The following is a 20,190-nucleotide window of genomic DNA, read 5'->3' as shown; positions in this document are numbered from 1 at the left end:
CCCTAATGTATAACTGAGGTACTAGCTACCCCTGGGTGTTACTGAAATATTGTAAGACTGTCTGCTTAAACAACCTTTCCGTGGTCCTTGACTGGGAATAGTAATAATAGCTATCATCGTGTTTACCTACATAGTCCTACTTACTCCTCGAAACAACTCTGTAACAATAGCATGATTATTACCATTTTACAGAGGAGGAACCTTTGGAGCCTCAGAGAAGTTAAGTAATTTTACTTCTTGCCATACCCACGTCACATAGTTGCAAAGAGAAACTCCGACTCAAGCCTAGGTCTCTCTCAAGAGTCCATGCCCTTAAGTGGTATGCTAATAGTAGGTACTCAAAAAATGGTGGGGGCTTTTGTGTTTACTCAGTTGCTGAGGAAGTTAGATGTTTTTAGCTTTGGGGTGTGATGCCTGCCCCAGCATACAGTGAGTTATTATTGCTAGAACTAGCTATTGTTAGTTTCATTTGAACGTTAAGATCTTCCTTGTGTTTTTGGTTTGCAAAGTACTGTTCTTTTTTTATTTCCTTGCCAAAAATTGCACGTTAGTAATAACAGGCACTCGTATAGTGTTTAGTATGTTCTGGTTTCTGTTCTAAACTCTTTACATATATTAACTGATTTGATATTTTTAAATTTAAAAATAAATTTATGTGGCTCAGAGAGGTTAAGTAACTTATCCTAGATCACCCAGCAATGCTAGGATTTGAATCTGACTTATCTGGACCCAGAGTCTGCTCTTAACCTCCATTTTTTAATGTTTATTTTTGAGAGAGCAGGGGAGGGGCAGAGAGGGGGGAGACAGAATCCGAAGCAGGCTTCGCGCTGTCTGTGCAAAGCCCGACATGGGGCTCAAACCCAGGAACCGTCAGATCATGACCTGAGCCAAAGCCAGACGCTCAACTGACTGAGCCACCCAGGTGCTTTTTAACATCTCCATTTTAGAAAAATATTTTATTATTTATTTTTGAGAGAGAGCGGGGAGAGGGGCAGAGAGAGAGGGAGAGAGGATCCCCAGCAGGTTCCACACTGACAGCACCGAGCCCAGTACGGGGCTCGAACTCACCAACCATGAGATCATAACCCAAGCCAAAACCAAGAATCAGATGCTTAACCGACTGGGCCACCCAGGTGCCCCCAAATATTTTAAGATTTTTTTTTATTTTTGAGAGCGTGAGTGGGGGAGGAGCAGAGAAAGAGGGAGAAAGAGGATCGAAAGCAGGCTCTGTACTGATAGCAGCGAGCCCGACACGGGGCTCCATCCCACGAACCATAAGATCATGACCTGAGCCAAAGTTGGACACTCAACCAAGTGAGCCACTCACGTGTCCCATTTCCCCAAATGTTTTCGGGTTGGGCTTTTCCCAGAGCCATCCAGAACCTTCTTTGTGATCTTCTTTAGCCATTTTATGTCCGGTTCTTGTTATGGACTGAACGTTTGTATCTCCAGTAATAGCCAACAGATACATATGTTGAAGCCCCAACTGCCCACTGTGTGGTATTTGGAGATGGGGCCCTTTGTGGAGTAATTACGATTACTAATAAGGTCATGAGATTGGGGTCCTGGTCTTTTAAGAAAAGACACCAAAGAGCTCCCTTCCCCACCCTCCACTGTGCACATAGCTAGGAGAAAGCAGCTGCCTACAAACCTAGAGAGGAGGCCTCGGGATGAAACCTATTTTGCTGGCATCTTGATCTTGGACTTCCCAGCTTCCAGAACTGCAAGAGATAAATTATTGTTGTTTAAGCCACCCAGCTGGTGGGATTTTGCTAGGGCAGCTCCAGCAGACTAATACAGTTGTTTTAGAAGATGTCGGTAATCACCACATGCTTAGACATGCCACACCAAGTCACCAATAAAACAGATGTGGTTTACATTCATTTCGAGGTGCGACTTACATTCATAATCAACTATTGCCTGGTTGATTTAGAAAACTGTGCTAATTCAGTATTAGAGACATGCCAGTGTACTTGACTCTGTTTACAACCAGGCAACAGACTACTTGAAGCTCGGTAGGCTGTAGGGGGAGTCATTGGTGATGGGTTCCAGGTTTATCTTTAGTGCATGTAGAACTGCTGTTGATAATCACAAATTTGTGGGCTGGTCAAATTAGATTCAAGTACAAATGACAAGCTTTATTGTGCTGTATAGTTGTATGTATGTCTTTTCTACTAGATTATGTATAAGCTCTGTGAGGGCTCTCAGTTTAAAATCATCTTTGTATGCTCCCTACAAAATTAACTGCACAGTGCCTTACCAAAGTGAATGCTAAATGCATTTTTATGTAATTTAATATATTGCAATCCCTTCCTGTCAAAGCAGCCACTGGATTGTTAACTAATCCAAATCAGATGAGGTTAATATCAGATATTAATATCAAATCAGACAAATAAGGGCTAATAAGATTAAAGGCCACCGAGTATATTTCTATCTAGCTCTTGTGGAGATTGGAGTTATTGGACCCATTTAATATGAAGTTTTGGTGTTTTGGATGATTAAGAACAAGTTCCTGGGGGCACCTGGATGGCTTAGTCAGTTGAGTGTCTGTCTGACTTGATTTTGGCTCAAGTCGTGATCTCAGGGTCGTGGGATTGAGCCCCCCATCAAGCTCCACACTGAGTGTGGAGCCTGCTTCAGATTCATTCTCTCTCTCTCTCTCTGTCTCTCTGTCTCTCTCTGTCTCTGTCTCTCTCTCTGTCTCTCACTCTGTCTCTCTCTGTCTCTCTCTTTCTTTCTCTCTTTCCCTTTGCCCCTTTCCTTCCCTCTAAAATAAGTAAAATGAAAAAAAAAAGACCACATTCGTGTTCATTGAATTATATCTTATTTCTTATCATTGGTCCAGGTGCACGTGAGGCTTCTGAGAGTTTGAGTACTCTCTAAATTCCCAGCATGCTTCACCTATATCTTTTTCATAGCGGTTTAACACTGCCTTATGGTTATTCATATGCATGTCATGTCTTCTATACTGTAAGCTCTTTGAGGGTAGGTATGTCAAATTTATCTAATCCTGTCTAGTGTGTACAACACAGTAGATTCTCAATAAATATTTGAGTATTAGTAATAATACAGGTTCTGGATAAGGTCCTCACCATTTTAAAATTAGTATTCTAATATTTGGTCATTATATATGGATTTGAAAGACTTGGACTTTTCATTACATGTAAAAATTGGGAAAAGTTGATGTTGGTGCCTTGTCATCATTTAAATAAATTGCTCCGTATTTAACTTTATATTTGAAATATCTACAAGTAGACATAATAGTATAACAGACCATCATATACCCATTGCCCAGTTCTGACAACAAACTATCTACCTATGGCCAATCATATATTTCTTAAATTAGGACCTCCATCAATATACCCCTTTTATTTATAGTTAATTTTAATAGAGTTGTGAATTCATGCCTAAAGTACCTCAAGTGATACAAGTTTTAAGATTTTTTTTTGTTTCTGCCTTTTGGAAAGGGTTATATTTTAACATGTTTTTTATGCTTGAAAGCACAAATCAACCCTTTTTAAAAATGGTACTGTTTTTTTTTAAATTTTAATTCCAGTATAATTAGTGTAGTGTGATATTAGTTTCAGGTGTATAATATAGTCATTCAACAATTCTGTACATTACTCAGTACTCATCACAGTAAGTGTACTCTTAATCCCCATCACCTGTTTAACCCATCTCCCTCCTACCCGCCTCCCCTCTGGTAACCATCTGCTTGTTCTCTATAGTTAAGAGTCCCTTTCTTGGTTTGTCTTTTTTTCTCCTTTATTCGTTGTTTTTCTTAAATTCCACATATGAGTGAAATCATATGATATTTGTCTTTCTCTGACTGACTTATTTTACTTAGCATTATACTCTCTAGCTCCATCTGTGTTGTTGCAAATGGCAAGATTTCATTCTTTTTTTTATGGCTGAATAATAGTCCGTTGTGTATATATATATATACATGTATATATACATGTATATATATACATGTATATATACATATACATGTATATATATATGTATATATACATGTATATATATATACGTATACAGCATCTTTACACATCTGTGTGTGTGCATATATATATGCATATATATATATATATATATATATATATATATATACTTTATGCATTCATCAATCGATGGGCACTTGGGCTGCTTCCATCATTTGGCTATTGTAAATAATACTGTAGTAAACATAGGGGTGCATGTATCCCTTTGAATTAGTGTTTTGTTTTGTTGTTTGGTAAATACCCAGTAGTGTGATTCCTAGATCGTAGGGTAGTTCTATTTTTAACTTTCTGAGGTATCTGCATACTGTTTTCTACAGTGGCTGCATGAGTTTGCATTCCCACCAACAGTACAAGAGGGTTCCCCTTCCTCCATATCCTAGCCATCACCTGTTGTTTCTTGTGTTGTTGATTTTAGCCATTCTGACAGGTGTGAGGTGATATCTTACTGTAATTTTGATTTGCATTTCCCTGATGATGAGTAATGTTGAGCATCTTTTCAAATGTGTCTGTTGGCCATCTGTATGTCTTCTTTGGAGAAATGTCTGTTCATGTCTTCTCATTTTTTAGAAGTTTCTTTATTTTGAGAGAGAGCACAAGTAGGGGAGGGGCAGAGAGAGAATCCCAAGCAGGCTCTGCACTGTCAGTGCAGAGCCTGATGCAAGACTCGAACTCACAAACTGTGAGATCATGACCTGAGTTGGATACTTAACCAACTGAGCCACCCAGGGGCCCCTTCTGCTCATTTTTTAATTGGATTATTTGTCTTTTGGGTGTTATGTCAGTTCTTTATATATTTTGGATAGTGACCCTTTTTTGGATATGTCATTTGCAAATATCTTCTCCCATTCAGTAGACTGTCTTCTAGTTTTATTGATTGTCTCCTTTGCTGCACAGAAGCTTTTTATTTTGATAAACTTGAATAGTTTATCTTTATTTCCCTTGCCTCAAGGAGACCTATCTAGAAAGAAGTTGCTACCGCTGATGTCAGAAAAATTACTGCCTGTGCTCTCTTCTAGGATTTTTATGGTTTCAGGTCCCACATTTAGGTCTTTAATCCAATTTGAGTTTATTTTTGTGTATGGTGTAGGAAAGTAGTCCAGTTTCCTTCTTTTGCATGTGGCTGTCCAGTTTTCCTAACACCATTTTTTGAAGAGACTTTTTCCCATTGCATATTCTTTCCTGCTTTGTTGAAGATTAATTGACCATACAGTCGTGGGTTTGTTTCTGGGCTTTCTATCCTGTTCTATTGATCTATGTGTCTATTTTTGTGCCAGTATCATACTATTTTGATTACTACAACTTTGTAGTGTAACTTGAAATCTGGAATTATAATACTTCCAAACTTTGCTTTTCTTTTTCAAGATTTTTTTTTGGCTATTCAGGGTCTTTTGTGGTTCCATATGAATTTTAGGATTATTTGCTCTAGTTCTGTGAAAAATGCTGTTGGTATTTTGATAGAGATTGCATTAAACATGTAGGTTGCTTTGGGTAGTATGGACATTTTAACAATATCTGTTCTTCCAATCCATGAGCATGGAATATCTTTCCATTTGTTCATGTTGTCTTCAATTTCTTTCATCAGTGTTTTATGGTTTTCAGAGTACAGATCTTTTCACCTCCTTGGTTAAATTTACTCCTGAGTGTTTTATTATTTTTGGTGCAGTTGTAAATGGGATTGCTTTCTTAGTGTCTCTTTCTGTTACTTCATCATTAGTGTATAAAAATGCAATGGATTTCTCTACATTGATTTTGTATCCTGCGACCTTACTGAAGTTCTAGTTGTTTTTCCAGTAGAGTCTTTAGGGTTTTCTATATATAGTATCATGTCATCTCCAAATAGTGTAAGTTTTACTTCTTCCTTACCAATTTGAATCCTTTTATTCCGTTTTTATTGTCTGATTGCTGTGGCTAGGACTTCCAGTACTATGTTGAATAAAAGTGGTGAGAGTGGACATCCTTGTCTTTTTCCTGACCTTAGGGGAAAGGCTCTCAGTTTTTCACCATGAGTATGATTTTAGCTGTGGGTTTTTTTTTAATGTTTATTTATTTTTGAGAAAGAGAGCGAGCGCGCACGAGCGTGAGCAGGGGAGGGGCAGAGAGAGAGGGAGACACAGAATCTGAATCAGGCTCCAGGCTCTGAGCTGTCAGCACAGAGTCCGACACGGGACTCGAACTCAGAAACGGTGAGATCATGACCTGAGCTGAAGTCAGATGCTTAACCAACTGAGCCACCAAGGCATCCCAGCTGTGGGTTTTTCATATATGGCATTTATTATGTTGATGTATGTTCCCTCTAAAACTACTTTGTTGACAGTTTTATCAAGAATGGATGTTGTACTTTGTCATATGCTTTTTCTGCATCTATTGAAATGATCATATGGTTTTTATCCTTTTTCTTACTAATGTGATGTATTACATTGATTTGCAAATATTGAACCACCCTTGCATCCCAGAAATCAGTCCCACTTGATCGTGGTGAATGATTTTTTTAATGTATTGTTGGATTTGGTTTGCTAATATTTTGTTGAGGATTTTTCCATCTGTGTTCATCAGAGATATTGGCCTGTAGTTCTCTTTTTTTTGTAGTGTCTTTATCTGGTTTTGGTATCAGGGTAATGCAGACCTCATGGAAGCAATTTGGGTTTTCTTCTTTCCTCTTCTGTTTTTTGGAATAGTTTGAGAAAAATGGGTATTAATTCTTCTTTACGTGTTTGATAGAATTTACCTGTGAAGGCGTCTGGTCCTGAACTTCTGTTTGTTGGGAGTTTTTTGATTAGTGATTCAATTTCATTGCTGGTAATTGGTCTCTTCAAATTTTCTATTTCCTGATTCAGTTTTAGGAGGTTATATGTTGCTAGAAATTTATCCATTTCTTCTAGGATGTCCAGTTTGTTGGCATGTAATTTTTTGTAATATTCTCATATAATCACAAATCAACCTTTTGACATTAAATGTGATTTATAAATCTAATAGTATTGATTGAAAATAGAAACTTTTGAATTAGAAATTAATTTGGTATTTTGACAGAGGTAGAATTCCTATTTTGGTGTGCATCCCAGCTGTTCTGTCTATATTAGACTGCATGTCTAGGATGAACTCTGGGCAGAATTCACATTGGCTTTGATTGAAACAAATCAGACTCATGAAGTTCTTAGGCTGCCTGCAAAACCTATAGCCAGGCACTGAGCCATTTTCACAGAAGCCATAGATAGGCTTTATAAATGTTGCATGTTTCAAAGAGTCCGGGTGGGTCCTGGTTTATGCTTGTGTGGAGCAGTGAGTAAGTTGGTAGAAGTGGTGAGTAACCTTCAGGGAAGCCAGTTTGGTTTTCTGGATCTTCTTAGTGTTAAAGCAGTGTGAAGTGGTACATTTTCATTCTTGTCAGGTAATAGCAGATATATTCTGAGCCAGACTTGAATGTTTATCCTCTCATCTTGTAGGATCTAGCAAGGTCTGTCTTTTCCCAAAACTTGAACTGAGTTTCAGTTTATAAAATTTAGAAAAGTAATATTTGCTTGTTAGGAAGTCTTTTAGAAATATTCCTATAGGGGACACAAATGTCCCATTTCCATTCTTTTTGTAGTGAAAGTGTTCTGAAATACACATGATGTGAATGTTTAGCAGGCACATTAGTACTTTATGCCAGATCTTAAGATCTGGCATCATCTTTTTTCCCCAAGAATATAATTTTTCTTGCTGTGTATGAAAGTAATATGTGTTGGTTTAAAAACAAGTCAGTACTGACTTCCTACCACCCTCAAACTGGCTGCCGAGCGAGTGCCTGGGCACTCCATGCCACAGGGCCGTGCCCGTGTTCGTGTCCTGGTCTACCTACCTGAATCACTGCCAGCTTCCTGGCCGTGTGCATAGGTGCAAATGGTGTGAAGGTAACACCAGCTGGATAAAACAATACCTAAAATTCCACCCAAGTCAGGAGAACTCAAAACTGACCTTTTGGGACAGAAAAAGTAACACGAACCTCAGATTTTTCAGAATATAATTATGAATTCTGTGAATAATATTATAAATCTTAAGTATGTATTTTTAAAATTTATTGAAAGCCTAGCTACCTGTCCTTAAGCATCTAACATAGTGCTGACGGAAAGGTGTTCAATAGATGTTGGCTGATACTTTGAGATTTAATTATGGTTTGACCAGTATTTCTTGAAAACTGCCAAAGCTCTTATCATCATCTTCTTGAATGTGATTTGGAAGATATTTAGTCTTGAATATCATGTGAAGTAGAGTATTATAACTGGTTTATTTCTTTGAATTTTAAATATAATGGTGAGTAGAAATTATAAATCACCTATGATTAAAAAAAAAAAGTGAAATTGACAATGAAAAAAAAGGCCAGGTCAATATTAAAGTGTGCAACTCAGCGAGTTCCCCCTTCTTGTAGTTGACCACTGTTTGGTATATTCCTTCATGCCCACCCTTTCTTCCTTCTTCCACTCCTTCCTTTCCTCCTTTGTTCCCTCTCCCTTCCCCTCCTCACTTCTTTTTTATTTTTGGGGATTACAATTTTTGTTTGTAGATTTTACTTTCATACATCTTTCAGAATTCCTGTACTTTTTATATGTGTGTAAAAAAACACATAATGCCACAAATAATTTAAAAGAAAGACTACTGAATTTTTTTAAAAAGCAGTATATACTCAATGAAGGAAATTTGCAATATATAGTATAAAGAACTAAGTAAAATCACTATAACTCTCTTCCCCGAGATAATAGCTGTTATGATTTTATTATATTTTTTCTGTATGTATAGGTACATGTATAATATTTATAAAACTATAATCATAGTACATTTTACCACCACAGGTACCACATCATCGGTTTTATTCAATAGTTTGTATGCCAGCTATTGGGCATACGAAGACAGCCAAATATGGTTCTACTCAAGCAATCGTGGAGTATCTGCTAGGAAGGCACCTCATGGATTGATTATAACAATCTCAGACTTCTAAGAGTTTGGGTTTTTAAGAAATCACTTAGCTTTCTTGGTGATTTTTTTTTTCCCCTACTCTGAGGTGAGAGAGGCTGTTTGTATTTGGGGTAGGAAACAACAGCTTTTGTTCTGTGTGATTTTTTAACTTGTTAGACTACAGTGTATGAAAATTTTTTTCGACAGTGTTACTAAAATCGTTTTTACTAAAATTTCAAACATACTCAAAAGTGGAGAGAATAGTATACTGAATCCCCATATGCTCATCAGCCGTGTTTAAAATGTTAGCAAGATTTTGCTACATTTGTCTTAACTCTTTAAAGTTTTTCGTTTCGTTAGCTCTTTGCGGAGCTAAAGGAAATTTCATACATGTCATTTTACTGATACAATCTTAACGATTCATCTCTAAAGCATACAGTTCATTTCTTATATAACTATAATTCATTGTCATACCTACAAAGTTACAGAAAATTCTTGATGTCTCATACCTAAATTTCTCTTGTTTTTTGTTTTTATTTTTATTAAAAAAAATTTTTTTTTTACATTTATTTATTTTTGAGAAACAGAGTGAGACAAAGCATGAGCGGGGGAGGGGCAGAGAGAAGGAGACACAGAATCCGAAGCCGGCTCCAGCCTCTGAGCATGCGGTCAGCACAGAGCCTGATGCATGGCTTGAACCCACGAACTGTGAGATCATGACCTGAGCCGAAGTCAGACACCCAACCGACTGAGCCACCCAGGCGCCCCTAAATTTCTCTCATAGGCTAAGGTTTTTTAACATCTAAATTCAGTCGTGTAATGCTGTCACTGAAACAGTCATATTTCTTTTTCAGATTAGTGATGATGAACCGGGTTATGACCTAGATTTATTCTGTATACCTCATCATTACGCTGAGGATTTGGAAAAGGTGTTTATTCCTCATGGACTAATTATGGACAGGTTAGTAAGATCTTAAATTGAAGTTTTTGGTTTTTTTCTTAATTTCTATTTCTGTTTTTTCTTAATTTTCTATTAATTTCAAGTGTCAGCAACTGTTTTAAGGCATTGATGTTTGAACATAAACTAGGCCAGCTTGTCGAATAATAGAGGTTTTCTGTTTTAGGGCCCTCTTTACAAAAAAGTTGGGGGGAGAGCTAATTACCCAGTGTAAGTCATGGTATACTAGGAATCTGTAGGGAGTAGAATAAAGTAAACATTGAAGGGACATTGGAGGAATGAACTCTAGTAACAGTCTTTGATTGCTCAGCCTTGAACAGGATAATGGGCTGGGGCTAAATCACAGGAGGGGAAGGTAATGTTTTGACTATTATGCATGTCTAGCTTGAAGAGTTCCCCTTAAATGAATTGCAGTGAGAGACCTTACTTGGTATTTAAATGCTTGCCTTGTGTGGCTATTTTGTTTTTGACTTTAAGGTTATAGTATCAATATATAGCTGTTGTAAAATATTCTAAGGATTGAGGCTTTAAATGAGTAGAGTTCTTCCTCTCAGCCTCCTGCATAGTCCTTCGTACACACTGGCTATGCACATATGCTGTATGCAAATATATGTACAGTAACTCTTGAACAATGTGGGGGTTAGGGATGCCACCATCTGCGCAGTCAAAATCTGTGTATCACTTCTGACTCCGCTTAAAACTTAACTATTAATAGCCTACTGTTGACCAGAAGTCTCACTGATAACATATAGTTGATGAACACATATTTTGTATATGTGTTATATACTGTATTCTTACAATAAAGTAAGCTGGAGAAATATGTCATTAATAAAATCATAAGGAAGAGAAAATATATTTATAGTGTGATATTTATAACAAAATCCATGTATAAGTGGACTTGTGTGTGCAGTTCAAACCTGTGTTGTCCAAGAGTCAACTGCGTATATTTTAACACATAGGCATGTACTATCATACAGGTCTGAAGTGTATTGGAGATGTTTTCATATTAGTATATTTAGAGCTTTCTCCTATATTTTGAAGGTGGTACTGTCATACAGGTCTGAAATTTATCGGGCACTGTTTCATACTAGTATGGTTAGAGCTATCCTATATTTTGAAGGTTGCATAACATTCCATTTTCTGATTGTACCATAACTGATCTAAGCAGTCCTTTATTGACGGACATGCAAGATATCACCATTATTTTACAGACCATACTAGAAGGGAACATCCTCTTATACACATTTGGTCACTTGCTTCAGCTTTATCCATGGGGAAGATCTGGGTCAAGGGGAAGGTATTTATTGAATGCTTCTGATACCGCCAGATTATGCTCCAAAACGTTGTTTTAATTTATACTCACAGTGGTATACGACAGTGCTCTTTTTCGCAGTCTCTTACAATATTGCCTATTATCAGGGAAATCTCATTTAATCAGAATTTGCCATTCTGATAGGTGACAATGGTATTTTAATTTGCATTTTAAATATTTATTTTTTTAATGTTTATTTATTTATTTTGAGAGAGAGAGCAAGTGGGGGAGAAGCAGAGAGAGAGGGAGAGAGAATCCCAAGCAGGCTCTGCGATGTCAGCTCAGAGCCTGATGCGGGGGTCGAACCCATGAACCGTGAGATCATGACCTGAGCTGAGACCAAGAGTCAGACTCTTAATCGGCTGAGCCACGCAGGCGCCCCTTAAATATTTATGATAGATGTTACAGTATACCTGTATTTTGAAGTTTATCTTTACTTTATGAAGCAAGGGTATACTTCATGGGGGGGCAAAGGATGTGTTTGGTGGAAGTTTAATGCCTAAAGGGGATGTTTGGTATAAAGCTAAATATATTTCTATTATATTGTAAATTAATTTCTATTAAATTCCTGATACTTCTCTAGGACCGAGCGTCTTGCCCGAGACGTGTTGAAGGAGATGGGTGGCCATCACATCGTAGCCCTCTGTGTGCTCAAGGGGGGCTATAAATTCTTTGCTGACCTGCTGGATTATATCAAAGCACTGAACAGAAATAGTGATGGATCCATTCCTATGACTGTAGATTTCATCAGACTGAAGAGCTACTGTGTAAGTATACTTAATATATGCTTATAAAAACCTTGGTAACTGTACGTTTTTCTGTGTGTGTTTGAAAGTCTACAAACCATACTTACATGTTCATTGCACTTGGTTACAGTGACATTTTCTAATCTATTCACTACTACTTTGTCTACAAGTGAATATTGTCTTTTTCAAACTAATCACCTTAGACTAGTCACTTTTTTTAAAGGATTTTTGATCTGGTTTTGTTTTTCTGGTTTTTTAAAGACCACTTTTGGGAGTTGCTGTTGGGACCTGGAGTTACATTTTTGACTATACTTAGTGTTGGCAGATCTCTTCTCTTCTCTGGAGCTAGATTGGTTTTCCGGGGAGTTGAAAGTCAGTTTGCAGCTGATAAATAAGGTGGGCCAACAGTTGTTTCCTAGAAAGCACATGTGGAGTGAAAGCACCGGCCCACTGAAGAAACCTTTGGATTCAGTTACTCTGCCGGTGTCACGGGATCTCAAATGTCTGAGAATATTGACACAATAACCATTATTGACACTGTCAGATGAGCCAGAGTCCGTGTGATCTTTACATGTGAATTTCATCCTCCATAATTTCTTTGAGCATGTGAATGTGTGATTTTTATTAGTTCATAGTGTTGTTTGTGTCTGGTTGCCTGTGGGCGCTGTAGTGCCTGCGGGTTTACTATTTTCCTTACAAGTGGGGTTTCTCCTAGCTTCTTCAAAGATTAGAATAAATGTCTGGTCTTTGTTGTTTCATGAATCTGTATTGTGCATCTTTGTAGAAACTAGCCTTATGTTTATATTTTCATTGAGAATAAAGCTACTTACATTTAACTTTCAACCTTCATTCTCCCAGTTAATCATCTATTTGACCCAAGTTTTTTGACCTTTTCCACATTTTCATCAGTCCTGTGGGTGATTGGAGAACGATTTAAGACATTTTCCCTATCCCCCGAAAACCCTTTGTGCTCATACACCATGACATTCCTTCATAACTACAAGCTCCTTTTAATTTGTCAAAGTCTTGCATGAATTAAAGAATTGCTTAAATGAAGAGTTTGGATTTCACTCTAACAGAAGTTAGTTACAGTTGGTTAGCTGGTTTACACTAAGATTGGAATCTAGTCAGTGTAATTGCTGGCAGTAGCTACCCAGCCTTTAATTGATTGTTGGCTTAGAGTCAAAACAGGTACTTCTGGTCCATGGTATGATTTCGCTTTTGATCTTCTGGAGTCCCCCTGCCCCCGCTCCACACACATATACATAAAAATCAGTCTTATTTCTTTATGCCTTAAATTTAATTTCTTTCAGGATTTGCATAGAATGCTTTTTCTTTGAACACTTGTGAAAAAAATGAGGGGAACTTAATATTTTCTTCTTTAAAGTATTTTATAGTTATAAGAACAGTATAAAGCCATGGAAATACTTTGACAGTTTAATTCCATTTTCTCCTTTCAGGTTTTTTTTTCCTATTAGTTTTAAATCTTAGAGGATTATTAAGCTTAAGCCCTGAGCTGATAAAAAGAATGAGATCTTAGGGGCACCTGGGTGGCTCAGTCGGTTAAGCGGCCAACTATTATTTGGGCTCAGGTCATGACCACATGGTTCATGGGACATGCAGCCCCTCATTGAGCTCTGGGCTGAAGTGCAGAGCCTGACTGGGGTTCGTTCTCTCTCTCTCTCTCTCTCTCTCTCTCTCTCTCTCTCTCTCTCTGCCTCTCTCTGCCTCTCTCTGCCTCTCTCTTTCTCTCTCTGCCCCTCCCCTGCTTACATGCACACTCTCTCGCTCTCAAAATAAATAAACATTTAAAAAATCACATATTAAAAAAAAGAATGAAGTCTTAAGCATAAGCAAAGCAAGTTTTTAGGTTAGTTTTTACATAGAGAAAAATCATATCTGTTCTATGTGAAATTCTGTGTAAATTTACTACTAAACAACAAAAAATTAAACCCATATACTTACTGTTGATTTGAAGTAACATTTCTGCCCTATTTAATAATTCATCAGCTTGTCATGGAAGATCTTCACACGTACATATTAAAAATCATGCAGCTTAACTTGATAAAATCCTGAGATGGAAATTTAGAATTGTTGCAGTGTCAGTAACATTGATGTTAGTGTAGTTTTACATGCTGATCTTGACCAATTTGAAACAGTGAATTAAACCTTAACTGATCTGTACTAATCCTAAAGTAATGCTCCATGAACTGTTAAATGTTTCTGGAATATGTAAAGAGCAGTAACAGTAACAGCACACTGCATCTAGTTTTCCTCCAAAATAAAAATTGCCTTTTTTTGATTAAAGAATACATGTTTATTACGAAAAAGCATACAATTACAGGAAGTAAAGAAATGAAGAAATGAAGTTACCCTGACTTCCACTCTACCACTTTTATTTCTAATATGTTATTTTTTATTTAAAATTTTTTTAAAATGTTCATTTATTTTGAGAGAGCGAGAGAGTGCATGCAAGCGGGGAGGGGGCAGAGAGAGAGGGAGACAGAGAATCCCAAGCAGGCTCCCCACTGACAGCACAGAGCCCGATGCGGGGCTTGAACCCGCGAACTGTGAGGTCATGACCTGAGCCGAAATCAAGAGTCGGATGCTTAACTGACTGAGCTACCCAGGTGCCCCTATTTCTCACATGTAAAAGAATTTTCTCTCTGACTGTACGTGCATACATATCCGAGTTTACACGTAGTCTTTTTTTTTTAAACATCACAAACAATAAGATCTTTTGTCACCATCAGATGTCTTAATTTTAAAAATTCTTGGATTGGCGACTCGTATCCATCAGCTCGTTCAACCTTAGCGCCAGCCTCACCCCCAGTAGCTTTTCCAGAAGCTTAACCGTGAAGCTCCATGAGCTTTCCCGATTCAAACTTAGGCTTCTTCAGCATTTTCACTTTTCTAACGAAGACATCCTGGAATGGATAAATAGACCGACAGGCCTTTTCTGTGTGTTTTCCAGTGCTGTCTGGAATCAATCTGTTGACGACTTCTTTCAAGTCACTTGTCTGCACCTCTCGGGTCATGATCTCCATCATCTTTTTCTGAATTGGGTGGACCTGTTGGTGCTGAGCGTGAGAGGTCTTCTGAATCTGATTGTTGCATTTGTTAGTAAAACCAACACAAAATAGATGAAGCCAGTAACCATTGCTAGTCTTGGCGTCAACATGAGATTCAGTCCTGGTCTGCCATTTTTTGACCATGGAGCACATTTTGTCATGGGTAAGATCTGTGCCGTGGAAATTAGGCAATTTTTGCCCTGGAAATCTTCAGTAATTAGCTTGCATTTTCTAAATGCAACTTCATCATTCTGCAGATAAGCAAGGGTCACTTCAAAAATACAACCCTTGAGGCCATCATATGCGATTTTGGTTCCTTGAGTTCTTGTGACTAGTGTTTTTCCAATATTTGTTATATTGAACATAGCTGGTGCTTTCATATCATACCAGTCTTTCCTAGAAAATGGATCAACAACTTTCTTCTTGGCTCCCTTTTTTGCCGACTTTTGTAAGGCACTTTTCTTGCCAGCCGCCATGGCACTGCTCAGGGAGCCAAAAGGACGTAGTTTACATACTCTTAGAGTAGCTAGGTAGGATTTTATTTGCTTAGTGCCTCGATGGGAAATTGCCTGGGGATTCCAAATACCATATTTCATTAAATGTAAGGTGTCACTGATGTTAACGTACCCCTGTTTTTTGTACCACTACAAAAGAAGACACTGTCAGTTATATTGTAAGTTGCCATCAGTTGTAATACATCAATTTCAAGGGTATTAAAATGTGAGTGTGCAGCTTAGAACAATGAAATGTAGTACTGTATATTCAAAGACCTTTTCTATCCTTAAGCCTCTGTGATAATTCAGAAGAATGGAATAATTGATAAGTATGCAAATGTGTTTTCTTTCTTATAAGTTTAATTTCATAGTAATTTTTTAAATAATTTTTTTCATCATAAAAATATGAAGCCTCTGGGTGGCTCAGTCAGTTAAGTGTCCGACTTCGGCTCAGGTCATGATCTCGTGGTTCACGAGTTAGAGCCCCGCATCGGGCTCTGTGCTGACAGCTCGCAGCCTGGAGCCTGCTTCCGATTCTGTGTCTCCCTCTCTCTCTGACCCTCCCCCCATTCATGCTCTGTTTCTCTCTGTCTCAAAAATAAACAAACGTTAAAAAAAAAATTAAAAAAAAAAGATGAAGCCTCAGGGGGAAAAATTGTCAGGTAAATTTTTTGTGGTAATATTTTTGTATGGGTCTTAAACAAAGGGAAAATTAACCTGATTTATCGTGTCCGGACAAAGTGGCTTACGTTAAAATGAAATTGTTCTTACGATTTGAAATCTTGGAGAAAATTTTTTGAGTTCTGAATTATTATCTCCATGTACACTTGAGAACAGGGAGGTGCAGGGGGATGAAATGACTTGCCCAAGATCATACAGGTTTTTTGAATTGAACCCACACCTTTAATTGTGCAGAACTGAGTCTCGTTTGGGAAAACTTGTAACTGACTTGAATCCTCTGATATGGCTTCCTTTTATTTCTTCATTTTCTACCAGTCAGAAGTTTTGTATGCAAACAAGTTATCTCGCCAGTTGTGAGATTTCTTTTCGTCAGTTGCAGTCAAGGTGTGTAAAGCTATAACTTTCAGTCTTGATCTTGGAAGTCGCTTGGTTAGTAGCTTGATTAAGCTGTTTAATGTATCAAAGATGCAAATTACCTTGTAATTTGTAAGAGGGTGGCTATTTGAACTTGTTAACGAAAAATGTGGAAAATATTGGAGTAGTTTCTTAAAGTGCCTCTTATGGGAAGAGGTCAGTAGCTTTCAGTCTGACCTTTTCCTTTATTTAGTCGATTGCTTTCAGGTCTGCTTTTTTTTTTCTTTTTTTAATCTTTTGGCTTTTTAAAAAATCTTCTATAAATCTAATATCTATCTATCTGTCTATAAAGCAAGTGGAGCGATTTCTATTTCCTGCTTATTCATTTAAGACCATAGACATGTATGGGGGAAAGAATTTGTTCAGTATAAATTGGCAGGAAAGGGGATGTGTACTATCTGTGGTATAAGCAACTACCAGAACTGTATCAAAAGTATACTCTAGCCATTTCCTGTGGGTTTTCACTTGGATGTAGGCTGAGGTATTATATAAACACCTTGTTTCTTAGAACATAAAGGTAGTGTTCAAGTTTGGCCCTGCTAACCCACAAATTTTATATTCAAAAAATGAAGGAAAATAATTCACTCAGCAAACATATTGCCCATCTGTTGTATACAAGGCCATGCAAAGTGGTTCTGTTGAACCTGTTTATTGATTCAGATCCTTGCTCCAAACCAGACCTGGAATGAAAAGCATGAAGATTGGGTGCAATAACTACTCAAGGTTGTAGAAACTGTATTTGAAAACGCTAGATTTTTAAAATTTAAATGTTTATTTACTTGAGAGAGACAAAGCATGAGTGGGGGAGGGGCAGAGAGAGAGAGAGAGAGAGAGAGAGAGAGACACACAGACAGACAGAATCTGAAACAGGCTCCAGGCTCTGAGCTGTCAGCACAGAGCCCGAAGCGGGGCTCGAACCCACAAACCGTGAGATCATGACCTGAGCTGAAGACGTAGACTAAACCAACTGAGCCACCCAGGTGCCCCGAAAACACTAGATATTAAATGTCAGCACTAACTCTTCAATTTTTTCAGTATTACGTTGTGCAAATGGTATCTTTGGTTTGATTAGAGCAGTGCTGAACAATAGAACTTTCTGTGATGATGGAAGTGTTCTGTATCTGTGCTGTCAAATACAGAGCCACTCTGTTGAGCACTTGAATTAGGTCTTCTGCAACAGAAGAACTGAATTTTTAATTTTATGTAATTTTAAGAACAGTTGACCCTTGAACAATACAGGGGTTAGGGTGCTAACCCCCTGCACAGTCGAAAATTCTTGTATCACTTTTGACTCCCCCAAAACTTAACTACTAACAGCCTGCTATTGCCCAGAAGCCTCACTGCTAACATAAACAGCTGATTAACACATATTTTGTATGTTTTTTGTATTATATTCTGTATTCTCACAGTAAACTTGAGAAAAGAAGATGTTACTAAGGAAACCACAAAGGAGAGAAAATACACTTCTAGTTCTGCACTGTACTGATCAAAAATATGCATGTGTAAATGGGCCTGCACAGTTCAAACCTGTGTTGTTCCAGGGTCACCTGTAATTGCCACATGTGCTCAGCGGCTACTGTCTCGGATGGTGCAGGAGTAGATGCTCCAGGAGCCCTGCTTCATTAGCATCATTAAAAACATTTGTTTTACTATTTTTTATTTTTAAACATTTATTTATTTTGAGAGCGAGTGAGAGCATGAGTAGGGGAGGGGCAGAGAGAATCCCAAGCAGGCTCTCCACTGTCAGTGCTGAGCCCAATGAGGGGCTCAATCTCATGAACCAGGAGCTGAGATTAAGAGTCAGACGCTTAACTGAGCCACCAAGGTGCCCCTATTTTCTTTTACCTTTTAAGTAAGTTCTGGGCCCAACATGGGGCTTGAACTCACGACCCCAAAATCAAGAGTCCCAAGCTCCACCGACTGATTCAGCCAGGCGTCGTTCACTATTAGCATCATTTTTTAAATTGATAATAATAACTTTTTTTAAAAGGAACGTATTTTTTCAAAAAACTCATAAAACACAGGTAAATCAATTACTCCCTGGGTGTATATCCTTCCAGACCTACTTTTTCTGTATATATTTTCCAAAAATTGGGTATCTGCCGTTTTTCGTCTGAGGTGTGGTCTACTTCTAAAGGTATATGATTCTAATACTGTCACTGCTGTTGATATTTGATCACGGTACAGGAAAGCGGGGAAAGACAGAGGATGCTTGTGATTAGGATGTGCGGAGCGCCTGCCTGAGTGTGGTGGACCGGGGCCGAGCTGGACGTAGAGGGAGTGACTTTCCCGGCAACTCCATTCTAGGGCTCTGAAAGAACTGTCTGGAGTTCGCTGCAACGAGCAATCCCCGTGGTGCTAAGCCCAGACGTCCTACCTCAGTACGACTCCTAGTCTTGCCCTCTTGGGAGCTCAGCTTTGGGGGTTGGCCTCTCTGCATCCTCTTCTTATGGTCTCCTGTTTGTTCCAAGCCGTTCTTTTGCAGCCCGTTCGTTGTGTGTTCTCGCACAGCCTTCTCTCCTGCTTTCCTGTACCAGGCTGCGGTTCTTGTTGCCGCCTAGAGGCTGCAAAATCCCTAGCCATGTACAACTAAGAATAAACAAAGTTCCTTCCTAATTCCTTTCTCATTTTTCTCACCTAGACTCATGAAAGGTAATTGTACATGTGAAATTGCTATAACACTGTATGTTAATTATACCTGAATAAAAAAAAGCAAAAATCATAACTGCCAGTCTTAACACTTAAAAAAAAAAGGTAGACACAGTTGCTAAGGGTAGGTATTTGTAGACCCAGAGAGTTTCTTTGGGAATGATATGTAGTCGACGATGACACTCTCAGTTGAGGACAGATTGGGCTGTCTGGCTGGGACGAATGAGGGGATGGGGTGATTGAGAAGAGGGAAGAGCAACTCGTGAGGGGGACTCTCCCCTCCCCCACGCCAGCCCCATCATCTCGTTAAAGATGAGGCATGCGAGAGTCAACTCAGTAATGTAACAAAGCAGGGATCCAGGGGGAAACTTGTGGCACCGGGAGAGGGGGGGAGGCAGGTTCCTCTGGCAGGACACTTGATCCATGGATGCCATTTCTGTGCGATTGGGGCATTTAACGCCTGTATCCTAGCACACTGGGCTGGAATATTTTTCTTAAACGCATCTTCTTTAGTAGCCTCCATTGGCAAGGTGGCTTTTCACGTGAAAAGGAGATTTAAACTAAATTCTCCTCTTGAGGGGTGCCTGGGTGGCTCAGTCGGTTAAGTATCTGACTTCGGCTCAGGTCATGAGTCCGAGCCCCACGTCGGGCTCTGTGCTGTCAGTTCAGAGCCTGGAGCCTGCATTGGATTCTGTGTCTCCCTCTCTCTCTGCCCCTCCCCCACTTAAGCTCTGTCTCTCTCTGTCTCTCAAAAAATGAATAAACGTTAAAAAAAAAAAGTCTCTTGAGGCAAACAGGAATATGGAGGTTTGTTTGGATGCTAGTGGAGCAAGTGTCTTACATGCTTAGAGTTCTTTTCTCTTAGCGCGTCACCATAGTCTTTGAATCATGGGTTTTTTTCCCCTTGGCTCCATACTTTTCAGTTCTCCTTTCTCTGT

The 20,190-nt window shown here is 38.6% G+C and overlaps 1 protein-coding gene and 1 pseudogene across 4 annotated transcripts in view; one reads left to right on the top strand and one right to left on the bottom strand.

The window, feature by feature from the left end:
• HPRT1 (hypoxanthine phosphoribosyltransferase 1) overlaps positions 1-20,190 on the top strand; it is a 51,470-nt gene that overhangs the window by 17,726 nt on the left and 13,554 nt on the right. For all 4 annotated transcript variants that reach the window (XM_081793108.1, XM_081793105.1, XM_081793106.1 and 1 more), the window contains exons 2-3: positions 9,782-9,888; positions 11,781-11,964. In XM_081793108.1, the coding sequence (XP_081649234.1) occupies positions 9,881-9,888; positions 11,781-11,964 (192 nt within the window). In that variant the 5' untranslated portion in view covers positions 9,782-9,880. The remainder of the gene's footprint in view (positions 1-9,781; positions 9,889-11,780; positions 11,965-20,190) is intronic.
• Positions 14,658-15,490, bottom strand: LOC145714391 (small ribosomal subunit protein eS1 pseudogene; annotated as a pseudogene).

This window comes from Panthera onca, chromosome X (genome assembly GCF_046562875.1).
Source record: "Panthera onca isolate mPanOnc1 chromosome X, mPanOnc1 haplotype 2, whole genome shotgun sequence".
Taxonomy (NCBI): Eukaryota; Metazoa; Chordata; class Mammalia; order Carnivora; family Felidae; genus Panthera; species Panthera onca.
Note: the sequence above shows the minus strand (reverse complement) of the source record. Positions and strands in the feature narration are given on the sequence as shown.